We start from the raw sequence: 23,244 nt of genomic DNA, 5'->3' as shown, positions 1-23,244 counted from the left end.
AAGGGGCTCAGATGCTCCAGTGATGGGCATCAGTATAAAACCCTAAAATAGGTAAGTGTTCAGAGACGTATTATTCCTTTAGCTTTATGTAAGGAGGCTCAGGCCATAGATTTATAGGTACAGGAAACTGGTTAATTTAGCCTCTCCCTAGTGTAGAGATCTCTGTTCAGAGCCCTCTATTGCCCACAAAGCCAAGTTCAGTATTAAGTTTTATGATAGACCTAGCAAACATTTATCCCCATCAAACCTGGCAGCGTCAGCTCAGCAGTGGAGCAGAAAAGAGGGGTGTTAGCAGTGATTTGAATTGCAATCAACCATGAACAGTAAAGAACTTTCTCACTAGGGTAAGTTACAGTGGGTCAGAGAAATACACAGTGCTACTTTTGTTTTAAACTCAGTTTTGCTTTATAAAACTACACAGGTTAAAAGTACATCCAGTCTCTCGAAAAGACACACATGCGTAGTCATTTCAGTGTTTCCAGTCAGTTCATGTAAACAACAAAAACAGACATAAATTCAATCAATACAATAAAAGGTATTTTTATAAGAGTAAAACACAGTGCATTCACAGTTTATATATCCAACACACCAGAAGGGGTAAGTGCATCCCTGAACATAGGAACTATTTCTGAATAACAATCAGCCATTAACAAGACTCTTCCTAGAAGTTGGCCTTTATGGCTTGGAATTGGACCATCCAGCAGCAGAATTATTTATCCTTCCTTCCTGGAAAATACACAGAGAACTAGGTTTGAAGCCAGAATCAAGTGGTTTCCTTAGCATGGGAGATGAGGAGGCCTCCAAAGAGCTTAAGAATGTAAACTGACCTAGCTCCACATACTCCAATGCTGATTTAACACCAGCACAAGATCTTGCCTGTAACATTTGAATTTGCTTTGGGAGAGAAGAAATGTTGCTAATTTAAAACTAAAGTTAACCTTATGGTGCAATGTCTCAAATGATTATTTATATGTCTGAGGTATAACAGCTGCTTTTCAGTAGATCTTTTCTCCCCCACCCCCGCCATCTCCCCGCAATCTGGCATCCGAAACTTGGTGTAGATGGAAATAATGTAGTCTTATGAAATTCGCAGCAAAACAAACAAACAAAATAAATAAATCAACCTTTAAATTGCTTTTAGCAGGGCTGGGGGGAGAGACAGAAAAGTTGCCTGAAAGTGAGAGGAAAAGGATGTCTTGAATTGCACCAACTGCATGAAATAATGGATTTTAAGAACAGAAAACTCTGTTGTGGGGTGGGTGTATGTGGAATTTGTCTTTAATGTGCTTTTATTTCCCACTGTTTAATACTTTCATAGCTTCAATCCTCTGTCCCCTACTGATTGTCCTTTTCTAGCTGGCACCTGTGGAAATGCAAGAGAGAAAGCTGAGTAGCTGCCGCAGACCCATAGGGGGAGCTCACAGCTTGGTTTCTGTGTGGTTCCAGTAAAAATCATGGCTATAATTTTTCAGGAAGAGCACAATGGCCGAATTCTGAGCCTACACTACTGACAGCAGCCTTGTAAGAATTAGGTCATGACGTCAGGAGAACTCTGACTAAATGAGATGCCCAGAATGCAACACAATATGCAAGACAAAGAAAACAGCATGTGAAAATACAAAGAACCTGCACCTGGGTTTATGGCAATTTTATCTTGCACGACATTCACAATGGTCAGAAGACTGAACTTCTAATCTAACAGGTTAAGCAGGGGGAGAGACTTATTTGAAGTGAGAGAAAATACACCCACAAGCAAAGCCTACTCTCCACATAACATACGATACATTGTCAAAGCTTAAAGTGCACAGATAGATCAATATGCAAAGGGTGGTGCTCTCATTTTTGGCTTGGAAGTCTCACCCTGGCTAAAGCATTCCCTTCACACTACAATAAAATGAGTGCAATGGTTTCGCTTCCCTAGGAGAAGCCTGACCAGAGATGATTGCTATTTCCAGCACCATCTCAGACACAAGCACACACCTCCAGTCTCAGAAATGTCCTAACCCCATTTGCTCTGGTACCCCTAGGAAGCTGCATTACTTGCATGCAGATTTGCAATGGAGGAATTTTAAAGGGAATGAACAAAGTGTGCAAGGCTCGGGTGCCAAAAGAAGGGGCTCTGTTTTGAGAGGTGCACAACAAAACCTGGATCTGTATTTTCCTGAAAGAATTCCTCACTGTGTCAGTTTCCTCATCCTACGTGCAACGGCTGTGGGGACACACTGTTCACTTGAACAACCCCATCAGGACGGGCTTTTACCCATTGGTACCTTAATCAGTACCATGCCAACAGTTTGTGGAGGGCCAGAGACTTACATGCGAGGTTTAAGCAGCTGCAGAGCCTGTGCATCCCACTCTGCTAAGTTTATTTCAGTGAGACAGAGAAAGCCCATGGTAGAAGATTTCAGCCTGTAACTGGGAGGACATGGCAAGGATGATGACACTGGGTAGATAGACCTTGTCATATTCATACGGACGTTCGTGCCATCATTATCCAGGTGTGACTACAGGAAGAACATCCGGCCTCCACTTAGTGACAACAGAGCTTCCCAGAGCTGGACGCCTCCCAGGCTCTAGGATCGTAGTGTCTGGGGCAAATCCTGCAGTATTTATTCTGGGCTGGCCTGCGGCCTTGAACCTGCATTCGGGGAGAGGTCGGAGTGGCTGTACGCGGGCGGTGGCAGCGACACCCTTTAAGGGTGCAGTGTGCCCTTCCCAATAAAGCAGCCTGCCCGTAGCAGACGCAGGACCTGCAGCCCTACCCATGCAGCGTTGGTACCTAAGCCCCCGGCAACTTGCATTCTGAGAGGGGAGAAGGACAGAGATTGTTCCTGGTATTTGAGCAGCAATGCTGGAGAAGAGGGATGAGGACGATAGACAGTTCCTTGCACCCTTTCCTCCCCAGGCAGGTTTAGGTACCATCTAATCCTTAATCTTTCCTCAGGCACATCTCTCCTGTTGGGTTTAGTATTTCCAGGAGTGAAGTTTCTGCTCAGGGAGAGAGAAATAACTAAGCTTTGCTGGGAAAGTCAGACTACCTTTGACTTCTGCAGGCTCAAGATAGGTGTTACTGCTTACCACATGAGGAAACATAGAACTGGCTCATCCCTATGAAATAACTTAGTCTCAAGAGCCATTTCCTAGACGTGCCAAACCGGACAGGGCCTGATCCTGAGAAGATGAGCGCTCTGCTCCCTGTGAAGTCAACCGGAGCTCAGGGCGCTCAACATTTCAGGCCCACTCTGCTGAAACGGGTGAATATTGTTTTAAGTCAAATCTTAGGGCACAGGATTCCCTGGTGCATTGCGCTCAGCCTCTCCCCTCAGACAGTCGGCCCACAGGCACGTGGCATTTGGTTTTAAACACTCACGTGCCGGATTTCATCCCCGCTGTGCTCTCTAGTGAATTCGCTGTGCTTCTGGCACAGTCACAAAGAGCAAAGACCTCTGCACTCAAGCCACATTCGAGAAGCTGCATTCCTCTGCCCTTCCCTGCCCAGCGATAGTGCTTCCCAGTCTGGCCGGAGAAGGGTTCTCTCCCACCAGAGACAGTTCACTGCCCATCCAAATTCCATATCGGGCCCTTACTTAAGAGGCTAGGAAATGGGCAGGCTTATGTCCTGTTGTGACCAAGAAGTCAGCCCCTGATCCAACATGTCTAACACAGAGGTCACTGACATTCTCTACTAGTTTCAAGGAATCAGGGACCATACCCGGAGTTTCCTTGAACCTCAGGGGTATTTGTAATACTAATAGCTAATCCACGTGCAAGATGGCTGCCTCTGCTAGGGTCCTGTCTCTGAATCTAGAGCAAACACAGAGCCGATGCTGTAAGATGAGCATTTAGGCCACAGCATGCGGGACTTGTTTGTGCTGGAGTAGGCCAGATTGCTCTTGCTGGTTTTAGCATTGGGATAAACAACCACAACGATGCGCTCAGAGCCAGCCCCACCCACTCATCTAAGGAGAAGCCTCAAGGGCCAGTAATGCCTAGCTGGGGAGGCTTCATTCAAGAATTCACGTGAAACAAGACTGGGGGCCAAATCCATCGTCGGTGAGAACTGTGCAACACCCACTGCCTTCAGAAGCGCTGCACCTGCTCACGCCAGCCCGTGAATCTGGGCCTCAGACTCAATCAGGAACGTGGCTCAAGGCTGGGTGCACTGAGCACAGCTCCTCTGCTCAGCTCTCAAGGTAGAAAGAAACTGGCATAGTGGTGAAACGCAGCTACCGAGGGCCAACTCCTGTTCCTCCATCAGTTAGTGGAAGGAGGAGGCGGCCCCTAGTCTCCATTACTAAGACAGTAACGAGTGCTGGGGAGGAGAGGGTTGCCCTGGTCAACTCGCTCTCCGGGAATCGTTGGCATGGGGTCTGCCAGGGTGGGCTTTCCGGCTCCGTCCTCTATTTGATGGTTTTGAGAAGCGCCGTCCGCGCATTCACGACAGCTTTGAAGGCGTCCTCGCTGCCGGGAGCCATGCACTTGTCCGGATGGAGCAGCACGGCCAGCTTCCGATAGGCTTTGTTCACCTCATCCCTATGAGAGACGAGACAATCATCAGCAACAGGGTGACATCTGGAGGCCTTCCTTTACGTACTGCTCCCAGCTGCCATGTTAGGAGGCACCCATCAGCCCTCACTCCCTGCTTGGGAGACAAACTATGGGGGAGTGGGGAGAAGAGCAGTGAAGGGGCAGAGTTGTTCCCATTCTAACCTTCCCCACTCCCAGCTCTTTGCAGTTGCTCATAAATTTCCAAACCTTTCCCCTTTCAGGCTGAAATTGTCCAGGGTTAGACTGTGCCGGAATGTAATTTATGATGGGAAGCTAGAGGAAAAGCACGCTGATCGCTTCTTAGCGCAAGATAAATGGAAAGAAAAAATACATTTTTCCCAAATGTTTGCAAACAGCCCTCCAGCCAGACCAGCTGGGCTTTACAAGCTGAAGTTTGGCAAGGAAGTGACCCTTTTGGAGGAGCAGCACATGGCTTTGTTCAGAAAGAACCTAGGTTTGATTTAAGAGTTATGATCATTTCAGACTATATATGCAGTATGTGCAGATATTTTTGTGCAAGCTCAGTTCACCTTGTGGTAGAGGCCAGCGCAGGACCCTGGAATTAAGTGATGCACAGGCTCTGGGCCGCATCCTGTTTGCATAGTGAGGAGAAGATATTGTGTCCTGTGTGTTGGAGGGGTGACTTCACTAACTTAGCTTCACAGCAAAGTGCCTACTCACCTCACTTCACAGCAGTCAGCTGATAGGGAGGAATAAGGTTGCAGGAAGGGCTCTTGTGGAGCAAGTGAAGTCAGCAATTCCCTTACCATCAGTTTCTCCTGGCTCTCATATGGTCGGTGGGAGCACTGCCTGTCCCAGCTGCAGAACTACTAATTTATGCAGGGGGCTAAGGCTCCTGGTGGATGGCAGGTCCTGAACTCTGCCAGAGCATAAGCAACTTGAAGGGGTCATTTGAAACTTGAATACATAATGATACAGCCGTAAAGTTCTCTTCTTGGGCACAATAGATAATCCATTTTGCATTTCAGTACAGCACCTTTCAGCTAAGGATCTCAGAGTGCTTTACAAACATCTGCTGAGCTTCCCAGCACCCTTCTGGGGTAGATATTCTTGGAATTTCAGAGAGGGGACTGAGACACAGAGGTGAGTTGACTTGTCCAGGTCACTCAGCAGAGTCAGGAATCCCAAATTTTCAATCCCCTGCTCTAATCACTTGCAACACGCTATAGGATGGATGCTAATGATCACTTCCAACCAGCAGTCAGCCATCTTTAGGAAGACAGGGAAAGTCTTGCAGCTTTTGGGAAAACCCCCCCACAACAACAGCAATTTGCACAGAAAGAAGCATTGTGATGGCAAGTCCCTGCCTGCAAGGTGTATGGAGAAAACAGCAGCTTTATGGCAGCAAAAAAAACTTCCCTACAGCCAGAGAGCAAGGGAAAGATACTGCTTCATCTGTAAAAATCTTAACATTTCTCTCTTGATGAGATCATAAGGGTTACTGTCAGACAAACTGGAATGGACAAAGAAGAATTGAGAAAGGACAACAGATTGTGCAGCTGACAAGTGTACACAGTTAAAAGATTTGTATCTGTTATAGTGCTTTTTTCATCCATAGATCCAAAGCACTTGACAATGGAGGCAAATATAATTATCCCCATTTTAACAGATGGGAAAACAAAGGCTCAGAGAGGTGAAGTGGCCAGGAAAGCAGGCCAGTGGCAAAGCCTGGAACAGAAACCTGGTTTCCTGAGCCGCAGTCCAGTCCAGTCCAGTCCCTGAACCACTGGACTGCACTATCTTCTGGTTTCTTCACTCGGATCTGACATGTCGCAAGTCAAGTGAAGCTGTATCTCACCACTGGTATTACTCAGTAGCAATGGCAGGAACAGCCTTGCTGGGTTTAGTATTATACGATGTATAAGTCCTTAGCACCAGCTGCAACTGTTGGACCTTGCAAAAGGTAAATCCCACAATCTAGATGACCAGCATTACATCATCCCAGGGGAAAGTACTGACAATGCTACCTAGCACTTCTAGGGTGACAAGGTGTATTCCATGTGAGGATCTTGAAGTGATTTACAAATGTTAGTGAAGCAAGTATTTCGCTCCCTGTTTTATAGGCATGGAAATGGAGGCAGAGAGAGATTAAGCAGTTTGCCCAAGGACACAGAAGAAATAAGAGGTACTATAGAGGTGTTCAAATAGGTTCTGTTACTAATCAAACCACTTTCCCTCTCTAGCTAGAAACTCTTACCAGATTCCTTGTTAATTAAAGGATAGTAGTGTCATTAATTCCAAATCGACTTGCTTTTATGGAAAATAGGTCTTTTTATATAAACGTATCGTCATTTTTGATGAGATTACAAGTTTGGTTGATATGGTAACTGTTGACATAATACACTTAGGCTTCTGTAAGACATTTGACCTAGTCTCGCATGACATTGTGATAAAAAAAAAAAAATCAGCACTAAAAAAAAAATAAATTTTTTTTAAATCAATGTAGCTCATAAAAAGAAAAGGAGGACTTGTGGCACCTTAGAGACTAACAAATTTATTTGAGCATCTCACGAAAGCTTATGCTCAAATAAATTTGTTAGTCTCTAAGGTGCCACAAGTCCTCCTTTTCTTTTTGCTGATACAGACCAACACGGCTGCTACTCTGAAAAATGTAGCTTATATTAAATGTATTGAACACGAACTAGTAGATTGCAAAAAAATATTGTAAATGGGGAATCATCATTTTAGGGAGGTGTTTTGAGTGGGGTCTGTTCTTGCCCCAAAGCTATAGAAAAGGAGGTGGTATTACCTCTGATCACGCCATCAGTGAGACCAGTGTTGGAATATTGTTTCCACACCTTAAAAGAGGATGATGAAAAACTGAAAGGGGTTCAGAAGAAAGCTACAGAAAGATATGATGTCTGGAAAACCTGCCTTATAGCGAAAGACTTCAGAAACTCAAATCTATTTAGTTTATCCAAGAGAAAGTTAAGACCACTTGATCATGGTGGCCTATAAATACCTACATAAGGAAGAGATTAAGATTAAGCATTGGATCCAATGTTTGGAAGTTCAAACTAAACAAATTACCTAGGGCTGTGGTGGATTCTCCATCACTTGAAGCTGAGTGTCTTTCTAAAGATCTGCTCTACTCAAACAGAAGTTACGAACTTGATGCAGAAATTACTGGGAGAGGTGCTTTGGCCTATGTTCTGCAGGAGTCAGACTAGATGATCATAACGGTCCCTTCTGGCCTTAAAAAAACCCCCTCTCTCTAACTCTAATAGCAGTTAATCAAAGACAACTAGGAGAATGTTGAAGCGTCCTTTACCTCGTGGCTCCAGGTTTGACTCCCAACATGTCCCAGCTATCCTTGCTGTTGCGGATCCTCCGAATGGTGTCCGCCTGCTCTTTGGTGAACCCAACGCTCATGCTCGATGTGGGGCGTTTCCCACCATTGTCGCACAGATCAACAATTGAGGAATAGAAGGTCTGCAAACGCAAAGAGGAATTAGCTGAAAGCTTCCCCCCTTTCTGAACGAAAACCAGCAGCTCCAGTTTATGTAGCTGAGCAATAAGGACACTGTGAGTATATTGAAACATGGGTTGTGACAAGGGCTTGCTGACTCTTGGTGCATCCACTCAAAGCTCTAAGAGTGCAGACACAAACCGCAGAACTTGACCCAAGCAACATTGTAACAGAAGTGCTCTGTTGCCTGCCAGAACAGAGAAGACACCCCTACCTATAGTACATGGCTAGTACTATGCTACAACATCTGACAGAAAAACGTATCTTATCTGTCAGCTATGGAACCACATGCCTGGAGTCCTCGATGTACAACCAAATCAACCCCTCACTGAATATTGCTGCTACTAAACAGGAGCTATCAATATGCTAGACTCAGAACAGAAAGGTGGAATTTTATCAAGATGCAGCCCTTATTATGAACAGTCAATAGATTCTATAGATCATGGCAATTAGTGAACATTCTATTGACAAAAGGAGATTACATATGGGGCCTGCATCCTTTTTGCTGCAGTTTCATGTTACCTGGAACATCTCATTGATTCCTTCTCCGGTCTGTGCTGAAGTCTCAAAGTAAAGAAACCCCCGGCTTTCTGCCCACAGTCTCCCTTCACTCTCATCCACGCAGCGGTGCTTGGTGCAGTCAATCTGAGCCGAACAAAGTAGAGAAAAGGAATCAAGTGCAAGAACACACCCCACATATCCCGGTACAGCAGTTGCAATAGGGCTACCTAGAGGGCTGTAGTTGCCTGGATCCCAAACGCATTGACTCCTGTTCTAACATCTCACTGTGGCATCAGTGATGGACTTCCCAGAACAGCCTTGGGAGGAAGCCTACATTTTCTTGAGGGGGAGGAAAGGGAATTGAAATAGATGACGATTCTGAAATCATGAACAGAATCTGCATGCAAGATCCCAGATCAGGGTGCTGGGAAACCCTGTAAACATGGCTACTAGTGTGTAGTGCACAGATTAACCTCTTAGCAGGTTCCAACACCCACTTTGCACACTGAACTCATTCTCAGAGGCTCAGAGCAGTTGCTGCTCAACATGCTGCAGCCAGGAATTCCTGTCTCTTTTCTTCACCATAGCATGTTTTACCTTGTTGGCACAGACAACGAAGACAATGTTTTCCATGTTTCCATGAGGTCCAAGCTCCTGCTTCATCTCAGCCAGCCAGCCATCCAGTGCATCAAATGACTCCTTCTGTCCGACATCATACACTAGGACAACACCCTGAGTGTCCTTGTAAAATTCATTGCGCACCTACCCAGGACAAAAAGAAGAGTGAGAATGAATGTGATGGATGCCATCTTGACTGACACTGGTGACAAGACCTCCAGAGCTAGAGAACTAAGATCTGTATGACTTGCATCCTCTGTGAATGAGGTGTAGAGGGGAATGCGTAACACACTCTGGCCAGTGGGTTACACATGTTAAACTATTCTAGACTGTAAGTGCCTCAGGGCAGGGAATCTGTAACCTGTACAGTAAGGCACCGTACATGCACATTTACAGCTCTGTGTAAGTAATAAATAATATCAGTAATGTGATTTATGGCAGGGAAGGAACAAGGCCTGGTCCATGAGCACAATACCAAGAGCCACCAGAGATTCCTGGGATATAGTCAACTTGGACACTGACTCTCTTTTGTGGCCTCGGGCAAGTCACTCAGGTCAGGGCTTTTGGAAATCCACTTATTTTTGGTTCCCAGGCCCACCTGGCCTAAGACCCCATTTTCAGAAATACTGAGCACCCACAAACTCAGCTACAGTCCACATAAGCTACGGATGCTCGGGACCTCTGAAACTGAGGTCCTAACTGATTTGCTCAAGGTCACACAGTGAGTCAGGGGCCCTGCCAAGGTTAAAATTCTGGAGTACCTGGTTCCCAGTCCCATGCTTTGTCCACTACACCCTGTTGCCTCAATTACACCCCTACAGATTGGCGAGTGCTGGGTAGGTGACGGAGGGCAGTGTTATGGATTTATGTCGGTATCCACACTTATGCTACAGGCAATCTGGAAATGTGCTTAAGCAGCAATATTTATCAATCTGCCCCTTAGATGTGAGCTCATTCATAGTATTTCACTTGTACAGCACACACTTTAACATGGGATATAGGAAATACAATTATAACCCCCGAAGCAGTCACTCTGCCAGGGTATGAACTGCTAATCTATGCTTCCTACAGATCTTCTCTGCTACCTGCCTCCTATCATCACTTACCTACTGCTTATGTCTAGCTATATGATCAGAAGTAATCTAGAATCACACTGAGACAGAACAGACTGAGTTTAATTCCTAACCATGCTGCAGAGAAGAAACCCTCTCTCCCTTACCTCATAGAAGAAGGGGTGCCCAGCCATGTCAAAGATGTTCACTTTAATCTCTCGATCTCTAATTTGCACTCTGAAATGATAGATGAGAAGCATTCAGAAGGGTATGAAGCTCACACAGCATGAACCAATGAAAGAGCTAACTCCCTCCCAACGAGGTTCCCATTTGACGGTGTTCAGTTCTTCAGAGAGAAAGAGACAAAGTATCACCAAATCAGCAAGACCAAGGCATTTTTACTGCCCTAGTTTAGCTTGATAAAAAATACAAGAAGGGGTCTTGTGTGGGTGAATAACTGTCATACATGGTAGCCAGTCAACAAAAGGGGACAAAAGCCAGCCAGACTTCTTGCTCTCTTTCCATTACCTTTAGCTGGACAAGAAACCCCCTCATCTTGATTTCTGTACAAACCAGAAAGGGAGCAAAGCATTGAAAAGAAATGATCACTCAATCTTAAAATGGTCGTACCTAATCAATAATATAACTCAAGCCCCCATACCCCCAGTGATGTTACTATCCACAAATCACTCAATAGTCAACAGATGAAGATAAGGTCTTCATGGCCACACCGAACAGGCAGTATATTTTATGATACACATTGCAAATCATAGATAGCAACATTACGTACATATAGGAATGTAAGAGATCATGTCATTTTGCCATGACCTCTTTCTTAAGATCCCTCTAATGCTCAAGTTTATATTACATTTACTCACTTCTGCTCTTTTCAGTAACTGATTGGTAAGCCCTAGCATGTGTATACAGCCGCCATGGGACATGGCTTTTCACTTGCAATTGTTGCCCACCCGTAAAAGAAGCTAGAAAAGGGTACTTACTTGGTGACGCCATAGTCGATTCCTATTGTTGCTAGGTATTTGGGAACAAACCTCTTTTCACAGTACCGCTTTATGATACAGCTCTAAAACAAGAACAGAGGCGAATACGAACATGTCTGCACCATATCACAGAAAAAGTTGTTTCACGTTATTATTGATCACATTATTGGTATACAGCACCATAGCGATGAATGGCACTTTGCACAACAAGTGAAGACACTGTCACTGTCCTGGAAAGGCGAGGGGGGACCCATAACAAACGAATCAACCAAAATAAATAATCTGATTGCGAGCAGAGTTTTTATACCTCAAGAAGGGAGAAGAGCCAGGGCCTGCATGAAGCCCACTAGGGGCTTTGCTATTGCCAATCTATTTTCCATGGAAGGCGCTCAGATGCTGTGATGATGGGCGGCAGTGCAAAACCCCGAGATAGAAAGAGCTGACAATCTATCTGAGCTGATGGTGAGATGGGGCGCTGAGGATACCACACATAAGGGATAGGGTAGAAGGAATGCATCCGATACACAGGGCTGCTTGGGTGGTGTGGTAACGTGATAGCACATACGGGTTGTTCGGTGGGTGTTGCAGGGGAACCACACAACCTGGCTGCACCCCACCCAGCAATGTCCCTTGGATGAGGCCTTTCATCGAATTCACGGATGAAAGATGTTCCCAGAGAATTCTATCTACTCTGCATCTTGTGCTGTACCCCGAGTGCCTCACGCCGTGTTGTTTGGGACCAAATGCAGGTGGGGTGTAGTAGACCCCTGAGGGCCAGCAAAGAGGATGTTACAACAATCTAGCTTAGAAAGCACATTGCAGTCTTAGTGGTGTCAGTAATTTTAAAAGACTAAATTTTGTATTTATTTAGTAAATAAAACTGGCAGATCTTCACAACAAAACGTGGATGGGAACAAAGGGACAAGGCAAAGTCAAAGGTAACACCTGGATCATATTCCCTCATGGAAGGCGGGCTACTTCCTTCTCCTTCTCTCTTTCTCTGAAGGGAGAATCCAACTCTGCACATGCCAGATGTGCTCTCAAGTCTCAGTAACACCACTTTGCTCCACCCAGCAAGTAAGGGAAACTTCTCAGACGCAGGAAGACACCTAGTGAGCAGCAACATTAAAAAAAACACAAAATACAGTCCCCCGGGAGAATCTAGGAGGAAACACGTTGTGGGTAGACGGCTGCTGGCCATAGCTCTATCTTTATATGAACTGGCCAGCCACTGCAATTACACAAAGCTTAGCCATAAAGCAACTACTCCTGATGCATGCTTGCCTCCTAAGCAGAACCTGCCATTGGCCACATGTACCACTGAGGTTCTGTGCTCTAAATTACTTTGGGGGAAGGAGGGCTAAGAAAATGCAAAATATGTGTAGAGAGAGGCTAGTTTTACGTAATGATCATTAGGCAGGAGTCAAGACACCTGGGTTCTACTCCCAACAGTACTACTGATTTGCTCCGTGATCCTCAGCATTGCCAAATTCACCCCAGGCAACCAAAGCCCAGAAGTTTTCCAGGGAGCCTGTCTCATGCGTTTGGTTTAAAAAAAAAAAAAGCGTTAAGAGTTGTACATTTTGAGTTCTGCTTCTGTGCTTTTAAAGCCTTTAGGAGTCATGTTTTCAAGCTTTTCCCTTCACTCATGAAGGCTTATAGATTCAGACTTTAAGGCCAGAAGGGACCATTGTGATCATCATGTCTGACCTCCTGCACACTGCAGGCCACAGAACCTCACCCACCCACTCCTGTAATAGACTCCTAACATCTAGCTGGGTTACTGAATTCCTCAAATCATGGCTTAAAGACTTAAAGTTTCAGAGAATCCACCCTTTACTCTACTTTAAACCAGCAAGTGACCCATGCCCCATGCTGCAGAGGAAGGCAAACCCCTCCACCCATCCCCCCAGGTCTCTGTCAATTTGACCTGGGGGAAAATTCCTTCAGTTAGACCCTAAGCAGGTTGGCGAGCCCCACTATGCAGACACCTGGGAAAGAATTCACTGTAGTAATCCTGAGCCCTTTCTATCCAGTGTCCCATCTCCAGTGAAAAAAAAGGAGACTCTCATGTTTTCACATGACTGCAGAAGCTGGGGATTTAGGAAAGACACCAAATACCACAAGACTCATGCTGTAAAATAAACCCTTCCCTCCAAACACACAACACTGAACATAAGAACAGCCAAACTGGGTCAGACCAAAGGTCCATCAAGCCCAGTACCCTGTCTTCCAACAGTGGCCAATGCCAGATGCTCCAGGGGGAATGAACAGAACACGTCATCATCAAGTGATCCACCCTGTCGCCCACTGGATAGTCCTCGGCTAGTCCCTTCCCCACTTGGTGCCACACTTCGTCCGCTAGCCGGGGATGATACCGCTCATGCCTCATGGGCAACAAGGACAAGGCGGCCTCTGCGGCGGGCTCTATGGCAGGGGTTCCCGAACAGTGGGCTGTGACAGCCATGGGTGAAGTTCGGGGGGGACATGTGACAGCATTACAAAGTGGACAGTGATGGGATTGCATCTACCAATGTGATATATGCCATCATGTGCCAGCAATGCCCCTCTGCCATGTACACTGGTCAAACTGGACAGTCTCTACGTAAAAGAATAAATGGACACAAATCAGATGTCAAGAATTATAACATTCAAAAACCAGTTGGAGAACACTTCAATCTCTCTGGTCACTCGATTACAGACCTAAGAGTGGCTATCCTTCAACAAAAAAAAACTTCAAAAACAGACTCCAACGAGAGACTGCTGAACTGGAATTAATTTGCAAACTGGATATAATTAACTTAGGTTTGAATAGAGACGGGGAGTGGATGGGTCATTACACAAAGTAAAACTATTTCCCCACATTATTTCCCCACCCCACACCGCTCCTCAGACATTCTTGTCAACTGCTGGAAATGGCCCACCTTGATTATCACTACAAGGTTTTCTTCCTTCCCCCCTCTCCCCCGCTGGTAATAGCTCATCTTAAGTGATCACTTGTCTTACAGTGTGTATGATAACACCCATTGTTTCATGTTCTCTGTGTATATAAATCATCTCCCCACTGTATTTTCCACTGAATGCATCCGATGAAGTGAGCTGTAGCTCACGAAAGCTTATGCTCAAATAAATTTGTTAGTCTCTAAGGTGCCACAAGTACTCCTTTTCTTTTTGCGAATACAGACTAACACGGCTGCTACTCTGAAACCAGTGATGGGAGTGGTGGCAGGCAATGGCCCCCACCCAGGGCCAGAGGAGCCCAGTGCCCCCAGCAGGTGGCAGAAGGCAAATAAAGGGCTGGCTGCAAGAGACAGTGGCTCCTAGGGCAGCTGGAGGGTTCACAAGCATTCCCGCTCTGAACCACCGCACCCCGTGATCCATAGTTATCAGGCCCCATGGAGTATTAGCCCCATGGCCACTCCAAGAACTGGGGCTCAGCAGTGCTGCTCTGTCCTCCCCCTGGACAATGCCGTGTTCGGGCCATCATTAGTAATGACCGGGCCCAGCTTGAGAACCTGCATCTGCCTGGCACTGGCAGCCCCTGAACGCTTCCCTTGTTCCTGGGCAGGAGGTGCCTGCGAGGAGCCCTAGGGTGCTGGTAGGTGACTGGAGCAGGCCTGCCAGGTGATGAGCTTAAGGCATTCAGCAGGCTGCTGAGGCAGGGGATGTCAGCGGGGGCTGGCTGTGACACCTGCCTGGCCCCTTCCCCCTCTCGCTGGCCCTGGTCCCTGCTAAAGCGAGAGACCATGCACGTCCCACGGTGCCCCTCTCCCTGGTGAATGCATGGCAGTTCGGGGAGAACAGGCTGCATGCTCAGCAGCCCCTTGCCTGACTTCCCATCTGATCAGCGGGAGGGGATGATGGCCTGCCTGCCTCGTAGGTGAGGTGGAAGAAGGCAATATCAAACTGTATACACTGATAGTGGGGGGGAGGCATAGTTTAAAGGTTCATCTGCCCCCTGAACAGCTCGAGTCACAGCCCCCTCCTGGGCAAGTTCCCTTTTACCCTCAGTCTCCCCTCTCGGACGCAGTGGGAAGTGTTAATAGTGAGCCACAATGCCTATTGCACCTGCGCAAGTGAGCCTCAGGGAAAAAGGGTTTGGGAACCCCTGCTCTAGGGAACATAGTGCCAGGGACACACACAGATATGCCAACTCTCGCGAATTAATCCAGAGAGATGCGATTTCTAAGTAAAATTAATCCAGACTCATGATTTGGGAAGAGAACTCTCAAAAGTCAGGATTTGGGGGGAAGGAGGGGGGGGGGGTTGAAAGAAAAAAAAAATCCTGACATTTGAGAGTTCTCTCTCCACATCATTAGTCTGGATTAGTTTTACTTAGAAATTTACTAGCCTGCTGGAGCACCCGCTCACTGTCAGTCCACCCCGGGGCTGGCAGCAGGTGCCACAGCCACCTGTGGAGGGCTGACAGCAGGAGCCCCAACCACTGTGCGGGAGAGGCTCCCACTGTCAGACCCAGGCAGCTGAGGCTCCCGCTGTCAGCCTGGGAAGTAGGAGAGGGGACCTGACTGCAGCCCCCGAGGCCTGGGGAGGGTAAAGGACCCTAAGAGGAGCAGAGGTGAGGCTGGGAGGGCTGAACTATGGCCTGGGGGCTGAAGTGAGGAGGGTGGGGGCTGTACAATGGCAGGTTCTGAGCAGACGGGGTGAGTGCTGGGAGAATGAACTGAGGGCGGGGGGGGGGTCGATGGGGTAGGAGGGCTGTACTGATGGGGTGGTGATGAGGAGGGCTGGGGGACTGAAGTCAGGGGGGTTGAGTGAGGACAGAACTGATGGGGGACTAGAGAACAGGATTAATTGCTGGGCAGGAGACGGGCGGATGCGGGGGTGAGAGCCCCTGCAGCGGGGGCCCAAAATCCGCGTAGCCTGTACATGCGGGAGAGCGGGCGACACTAACTGTCCCAGGTGCCCCCCCCGGACAGTTCAAACATCGAGACCCTGGCCTAAAAAAAAAAAAAAAAAACAACACACTTAAAAAAAACCCCAGTGATTTGTGGGCCAATCTCATGATTGCGGGGGGCAGGGGGGGGCAGCTCATGACCTTTGATCGCTGGAAGTTGCTCATAGGGCTCCCAGCAGGGCCGGGACGCCCAGGCAGGGGGTCCACTGGGGCGGGCCCAGCTCTCTGCCCAGGGCCCAGAATGCGAGTCATGGGCCCTGTACTGCCCTGAGCGAGGGAGAGTCCCCCAGACTGGAGGCTCAGGAAGCAGCCGCCCCCTCCCCCCCCAGAACCGGGGGGGAGGGGGCAGAGCCCTAATGCCAAGAGGGACGTCAGGAAGCCCCGCCCACGAGGGGGGAGGGGCATAGAAGGAAGGGTCCCGGGCCCTGTGGTCCAATGAAAGGGCAGAGTCAGCACCCCGCCCCCTCCATCTAGCATTCCGCCACTCAGAAGCTCCCCTCACAGTGCTGGAGGCCTGACTGGGGAATGCCCCGCCTCCACCTGCTTAAAGCCAATGCAGGAGGGTTTCGATTGACTCACCGTCACGTCAGTCGAACTTTTGAACCAATCCGCTGCCTCCCTCCCAGGCCGATGGGCTGCAAGGCATCCGATTGAACAGCCCGCTTGTCAGTCACTCCCATCGGAGCCAATCCCCTCCCCATCTCGTTTCCACGGCTCCTCACCTTGCCCACCTCGGCGTTGCCCATGGAGATGACTTTGATCCTCAGCGACTTGCGCGTTTCTTTCCGCTTCGGCAGATTCGCCTCCATCCCCGGGAGAGACGAATCTGCCCATGAACACACGCGGGGGCGGGAGTGACTCAGGAAGCCGCCGCTCTGCACCTGAGGGGGGGGGGAAACAACCGCCTCGAACCCACCGCTCCCCCTGCAGCTGCGGCCGCACAGGGATTTTCTCCCCACTTCTCGCGGGCACAGGGAGATCGCGCGAGACTTCCACCTAGTCCTCTCGCACTTTCGCGAGAGCGTCCGTTGGAGCGGGCGGATCAGTTCTCGCGAGAGGTGAAGCGGCCTCTATTTTTTTTTTTTCAATTTCAATAACTTTATTGACACTTGATGCAGGGCGAACAGTGGGTGGGGAGGGGCGTTGCACTATTGTTTGGATAGGGTGAAGGCAGGGGGTCCACGGGGCCTAGTGGTGAGGCTAAGGTCGGGGCATCAGGCTGCGGGACGCCTGGGTTCCAGTCCCTGCTCCAGGGGCAGCATGGTCCAGCAGCGAGAGCAGGGGGATGGAGCCAGGACGCCTGGGTTCCAGTCCCTGCTCCAGGGGCAGCATGGTCCAGCAGCGAGAGCAGGGGGATGGAGCCAGGACGCCTGGGTTTCAGTCCCTGCTCCAGGGGCAGCATGGTCCAGCAGTGAGAGCAGGGGGATGGAGCCAGGACGCCTGGGTTCTCTTCCCTGCTCCAGGGGCAGCATGGTCCAGCAGTGAGAGCAGGGGGATGGAGCCAGGACGCCTGGGTTCTCTTCCCTGCTCCAGGGGCAGCATGGTCCAGCAGTGAGAGCAGGGGGATGGAGCCAGGACGCCTGGGTTCTCTTCCCTGCTCCAGGGGCAGCATGGTCCAGCAGTGAGAGCAGGGGGATGGAGCCAGGACGCCTGGGTTCTCTTCCCTGCTCCAGGGGCAGCATGGTCCGATGATGAGATTAGGGCAGGGCTCTCACACTCAACTCACCACGAGGGCCCCGTGAGGGCTAGTACATTGGCCCAGGGGCCGCACCGCTGACGCCTTTTCAAACGATACAAAAGTATCGTCAAAAATGAAACAATGGAGAGTAATATAGTACGCTATTAAAAGTCAACGGACGTAGTCACTTTTTAAAAACTGTAACGCAAAGAGGGGTTTTAATAAAATATAAACGCTGAGTAATGCCCCTCACTCCAACGACAAAACACACGCATTTACTTTTCGCAGAAAGAACGAGGAGGACTTGTGACACCTTAGAGACTAATGATTTTATTTGAGCATAAGCTTTCGTGGGCTACAGCCCACTTCATCTTTTAGAATTACTTCGGTTAAAGCCCCGCCCCCACTCCACCCTTTCCATGAGGCCCTGCCCCTGCCCTGCCTCTTCCCACCCCTTCCCCGCCTTCATTCCAGCCCCTTCTCCAAATCTCTGCCCCGGCCTTGCCTCTTCCCCATCCCTCTTGGAAAGTCCTAAGTGCCGCCAAACAGCTGTTTGGCAGCAGGAAGCACTGGAAGGTAGGCAGAGGAGCGGGGACGCGGTGCGCTTGGGGAGGTGAGGGGAGCTTGGCTACCGGTGAAGTCGGCGCCTATGGCAGGCTGCAGGAAATAACTCCGCGGGCCGTATGCAGCCCAGGGGCCATGTGTTTAAGACCCTTGGATTAGGGGGTGGAGTCAGGACTCCTGGGTTCTAGTCCCAGCTCTGACATGGACCTGCTGTGAAATCTTGGGCAAATGACTTCCCAGAGCCTTGGTTTTCCATGCATAAAACCGAGCAAAGGTTACAGGGTGAAGAGAGGCTAAATTGGTGTTTATAAAACTGAGCTCATGGCAGGATTGTAGCCTTAGAGATCCTTGGCTAAAGGGAACTAGAGGTGGACAAATAATCAGCGTCCTGAATATCATTAAGATGGTTAGGAGCAGCACTGAGTGGTCTGGGCTGTACGTGTTTCCCATGCTGGGAGCTGGAAGGCTGCTATGCTGAGATGTGAAAATGGGCCCAGCTTTTTTATTCTTTAAGGATTTTTTTTTCTGTATCATTGTTCTTTTGAAGGGAAAAGATTATCATTCTCTTCCACTTGTGACACACAGAAAATGTCACAACTCTCTTATGAGAGACACTTATGTGGCCTTGGAAACAGAATTAGAAAACTCTCCTAGTACTTAACGGAGTCTTACAGACACAAAGAGTTTAGTTTCTTTAGTATTATTTTGCTGAAGGACAGTGACTCTTCCCTTTCCTGCTTCAGTGGCTGATGTCTCTGAACTGCTCTACTAAAGAAAAAAACATGCATCAAGCTGTGATCTTGCAGCGTATCAAACACCGCAAGAAGGGAGGATTTTCCAGCTTGTTCCCATGCATCCAATTTGATTTTGACTATGGCAGCTTCCTATTTGAGGAGTCAGATGTGGGAAGAGCAGGTGACAGTCTCAGATTGACCCAAACTATCCCAGATTTTGGAAACCCATCCATGCAGTTTCAGTCCTGACTGATAGCCAGGACTGTGGGTGGCATGAAATGTGCAGGTAGCTGAAGATTTGCTGCTCTATCAACTTCTCCCTGCATGTGCTGTTCTCAGTAGGCCCTCTAGGCAGTTGCTCCTACTGATACCAGATGGATGGAGCAAGCACCTCAGGCAAGCTGGGGAGGAATAACTCAGTGGTTTGAGCATTGGCCTGCTAAACGCAAGGTTGTGAGTTCAATCCTTGAGGGGACCATTTGGGGATCTGGGGCAAAAAAAATTGGGGATTGGTCCTGCTTTGAGCAGGGGGTTGGACTAGATGACCTCCTAAGGTACCTTCCAGCCCTGATATTCTATGATTCTAACCCACACTCTATGTAGATAAAGGGGTCAGACCCAGTGTGCAAGATGTTACTTCCAACCAACAGAGTCTCTCAACTTGGCTAGGGAGGGGAATTAAGGAAGATTGGGTGAATGAGGGTGTCCAGATAGGGATAAACATGGTTGAAAAAATTAAGGGACAGTTGTTCAGATGGACTGGGAGCCTAGTGACTTCCAGATTCGTGGCTTTTTTGAAAAAGCACCCCTTGAGGAAATTGTGAAGATCTTGGCAGCTATATTGAAAGTGTGATTTTCTATCCAAACACACTCACTGTATACATCTAGTGTGTTGATTTGCATGGCCAATCATTGACCAAAAATAAATACTGAGTAAGTGAAGACTTGCAGAAAAGCATGTTGCAGTAACAAGACTGTGGGATCACAGCCTTTGAATTCTCTTTAGTGAGGTCTGTTGGTAAAGCAACAGACTCAGCAGTTAGGAGTAAACCTTCTGTGGTAGCTAGATAACTATAAAAGGCTTCACTTTAGTCTCCCTTACTGCTTGACCTTGTCCAGTGTGGTCATTGTCCGCATAAGTTCTGTCACATTCATTGCATGTGGAGTTGAGGGGTTGGGGAGAGAGAAAGAAGACACATCCTCTTGGCTCTCCATCTCTGCTCTAACCAACATCTTCAGATCTTACTAGGCCCTGTCGTTCTGGGATTTAGCATAGATTTAGTTATTTAGCTCTTGTTTGTATCACATGTGGATGGGGTAAGCTTCTCTCAAATACTTATTGTCTTCTTTACCACCACAAGTCACTTGCAGGCTGCTTAGGCCTTATCTACACAGGGCAGTTGACTGGAATACGATTCTAGAATGAAAGTCACTTTATTCAAGAATAATTAGTGCACTTCCACAGCAGAGTAATTATTGTGGAATTAAAATAACTTTTTATTCCGGAATAGCACATCCACCAAGGGAGCAATGTCAGAATAGCCTATTCCAATCAATTTCTCCGTGTAGACAAACCCTGACTACAGACATCTACTCCTGGGTGGGTTGGTTAGTTAGTTTATGCAGCATCTGGTCATCCCTCCTTTAATATTAGCTACACAGAAACAATTCCTTTTGTCCCTACTAACATACCCTTCTCGAGTGTGAACTTTTTCCCAGCATGCCGGGGGGGGGGGGGGAATCTCACCATTTAGCGTAGCAGCTGCTTGTCTCTGCCAAACTTAAGGTGGCCATTTTATAACTGGTTGTTGCTGTTGTCTGGGAAGTATCCTTAATGGCTTTTGTATTTTCTTTTATTTTTGAAGCGTTGGTAAGTTCTCCTAGAAGACAAGGTAGCAGCAGTGCTTTATCCACCACGTTATGCACCCTGGCTCTGAGCAGGCTTAGATGCTGTAGTTAAAATACTAGCTCCTGGGGCTGGAGCTCTATGTACTACTCCTATCGTTGCAGCCGTGACTGGGACATTTCTTCAGAGAGAAGGCTGGTAGAAATCCAGCTATCGAGCCGCTCTGGGTAGCTGGGAGCTGCATTTCTAATGTAAAAAACAAACTGAACTTTCCTTTCCCTTTTTAACACAAAAATCATGGGGTTAGAAGGGACCACAAGGATCATCTAGTCAAACCCCTACTTAGACTATTCTAGTCCAGCATTTCTCAAATGTAGCCACCAGGGGCTTTTCTTGCAGCCACAGTCTCCTGGGCTGTGTTTGGGGGGGCGGAGGGGGTGGGCGCAAAGCAGTGGCCCCTCTCCCAGGACTGCAAGCAGGGGTTGGGCCCTGCCCCCCTTCCAGAGTCTCCTTTGGCCGCAGGGCTTTTGGCTCCACCCATATGGTGGCAGGCTAAAGTTCCAGGCTCCAGCCCCAGGCTCACGACCCCCACCATTGTCCCTTGGCCCTGCTGCCTCCCTGCCCATCTCCCCATCTTGGGCTTAATTTGTCCCAGGGCTGAGTAAGTCTGCTGTGAAAAGAGATATTAATAAACATACAAATATCATTTTCACAGCTGCAGACTTACTAGCTAGCAAGTCTGTAAAAAAAGCAAAAGAAACAACAACAACAAAAAGACAATAACATGCAAAGCATCTTATTTGTGTTTCTATTCTGTTTAGGTCCAGGAATGAATAGAGACAACTGTACATTATTTTTATTACTGATTCTGAAAAAAAAACCCTACATAAATAAATTACAATGATTTGGACATGTATATGTGCATATTTATTTGTTTTTCCTAAAGTTAATTATTCTAGGAAAAATTGTCAGTGGGGCCACCAAAATTTTTTTTGTGAGAACCCCTGGTCTAGTCTAATCTTTGGCATGTCCTTTATACGGACCAAAAAGGCAATAAAAAAGTTCAGCCCCAATAATTTCTCTTGATGGCAGCTATTGCCTGATAGTTGTCCCTGTGGGGAGTTGAGCTGTTGCCAAATGGCAAGTCAGGCCAAATGGCTACAGAAGATGATGCATGGGGTAACCGATCTCCTTGGCCAGCAGTTTGGTAGAATAAAGTTGGTTTCTTGTGAAGGAAGGAGGGATTTTTCTAATCGTTAAACCCTGCCTTGGGAGCTGTCTGAGCTGGGAAGGGAAGGAGCTTTTTGTAGCTGTGACTGATTCGTGGGTATGTTCTACAGGCCTTTGTTAACATCCGGAGCCACCGGCGATGAACGGTGCCGAGGCGGATTCCGGCAGCTACAAGCAGCGCTACCTGGCCCTGAAGCGGTGCCTGAGGCTGCTGATCTACGAGCAGGAGTGTTTCCAGGAGGAGCTTCGCAAGGGCCAGAGGAAGCTGCTGAAGGTGTCGCGGGATAAAAGCTTCCTTCTGGATCGGCTGCTGCAGCATGAACACATGGACAAGGAATCGTCAGACTCAGAGGCCACAGTCTCCTCGGAGAACAGTGACGGGGAGGGGCCACAGCCACTGAAGAGGAAGCGGAGCCCCCAGCTTGGCGAAGCCTCGTCCCCATCGTCCTCTGGCCTCTCTCTCCGGGCGAACTCGGGCTTTCCCCTGCAGGGCTTGGGGGCGCCCTCCCCCTACCTAAGCTTGCTGGCCTCCCCCTGCTCCAGCCCATTCCCCTCTGAGTACCTGGTGCCAGAGCCCTTTGCTCCCCGCCCCGAACGTGCCCGCCCCAAGCGATGGGCCACCCGCAAGCTAAAGATGTCCCTGACACCGGCCACCCATCCTGACTGCTCAGTGGTGGGGGGTTTCCCTTTCTCCTTGCCTCAGGGGGGCCCCTTGACCCCCCTCTCCTCCAAGCTCCCACAACCTACCATCCTCAGCACTGTGCCCCAGCAAGAGGCCCCCCCAGTTTAATTCACATCCATTCCAGTTGCATTAACAGGCTCCAGACATGCAAATTAACCAAATAAACAGGATTTTGGTATAAAAAAAATAATTTTCCATTGTATTTGGCTCGGGAAGTACATCTTGCACATCAGGTTGCTTTATAATTCCCTCTGTTGACAATCCAGTTACAAAATCTGCTTTTGTAGAAGGAAATCTCAGTTGGGTCTGACATCCTATTATCTGGGGACAGTCTCAGACCCATGCCTCTGGGACCTTGGGGAAGGCAGACTTAGAACAAAGTAACACC

The 23,244-nt window shown here is 48.2% G+C and overlaps 2 protein-coding genes across 3 annotated transcripts; one reads left to right on the top strand and one right to left on the bottom strand.

Moving 5' to 3' along the window:
* Window positions 1-381: 381 nt before the first annotated feature.
* Window positions 382-16,977, bottom strand: DNAJC27 (DnaJ heat shock protein family (Hsp40) member C27). 2 transcript variants are annotated; one of them, XM_038397077.2, is made up of 7 exons: window positions 16,845-16,977; window positions 11,208-11,290; window positions 10,377-10,446; window positions 9,137-9,301; window positions 8,561-8,683; window positions 7,841-8,001; window positions 382-4,533 (listed from the first exon to the last, which is right to left on the bottom strand). In XM_038397077.2, exons 1-7 carry the CDS (start codon window positions 16,929-16,931, stop codon window positions 4,401-4,403), a joined length of 822 nt encoding a protein of 273 aa, XP_038253005.1. In that variant the 5' UTR covers window positions 16,932-16,977; the 3' UTR covers window positions 382-4,400. The 2 variants fall into 2 exon arrangements, with proteins under 2 accessions (XP_038253005.1, XP_043365978.1); XM_043510043.1 differs by lacking the exon at window positions 16,845-16,977 and adding an exon at window positions 12,153-13,671.
* Window positions 16,978-17,057: 80 nt separating this feature from the next.
* LOC119853698 (INO80 complex subunit E-like) lies at window positions 17,058-23,043 on the top strand. The gene is made up of 2 exons (XM_043510044.1): window positions 17,058-17,188; window positions 22,281-23,043. Exon 2 carries the CDS (start codon window positions 22,314-22,316, stop codon window positions 22,962-22,964), a length of 651 nt encoding a protein of 216 aa, XP_043365979.1. The 5' UTR covers window positions 17,058-17,188; window positions 22,281-22,313; the 3' UTR covers window positions 22,965-23,043.
* The last annotated feature ends 201 nt before the right edge of the window (window positions 23,044-23,244 follow it).

The sequence above is a fragment of the Dermochelys coriacea genome, chromosome 3 (assembly GCF_009764565.3).
Source record: "Dermochelys coriacea isolate rDerCor1 chromosome 3, rDerCor1.pri.v4, whole genome shotgun sequence".
Classification (NCBI taxonomy): domain Eukaryota; kingdom Metazoa; phylum Chordata; order Testudines; family Dermochelyidae; genus Dermochelys; species Dermochelys coriacea.
This window is presented reverse-complemented; position numbering and strand designations above follow the sequence as displayed.

Bases quoted from the DNA above. Each gene is read 5' to 3' on its own strand.
- LOC119853698 (XM_043510044.1), top strand. From the start codon at position 22,314: ATGAACGGTGCCGAGGCGGATTCCGGCAGCTACAAGCAGCGCTACCTG.
- DNAJC27 (XM_038397077.2), bottom strand. From the start codon at position 16,931: ATGGAGGCGAATCTGCCGAAGCGGAAAGAAACGCGCAAGTCGCTGAGG. The intron at 10,447-11,207 runs GTAAGTACCCTT...CTATCATTTCAG, and splicing joins ATCGACTATGGCGTCACCAA to AGTGCAAATTAGAGATCGAG. The intron at 4,534-7,840 runs GTAAAGGACGCT...CGTCTCTCATAG, and splicing joins GTCAAACCTGGAGCCACGAG to GGATGAGGTGAACAAAGCCT.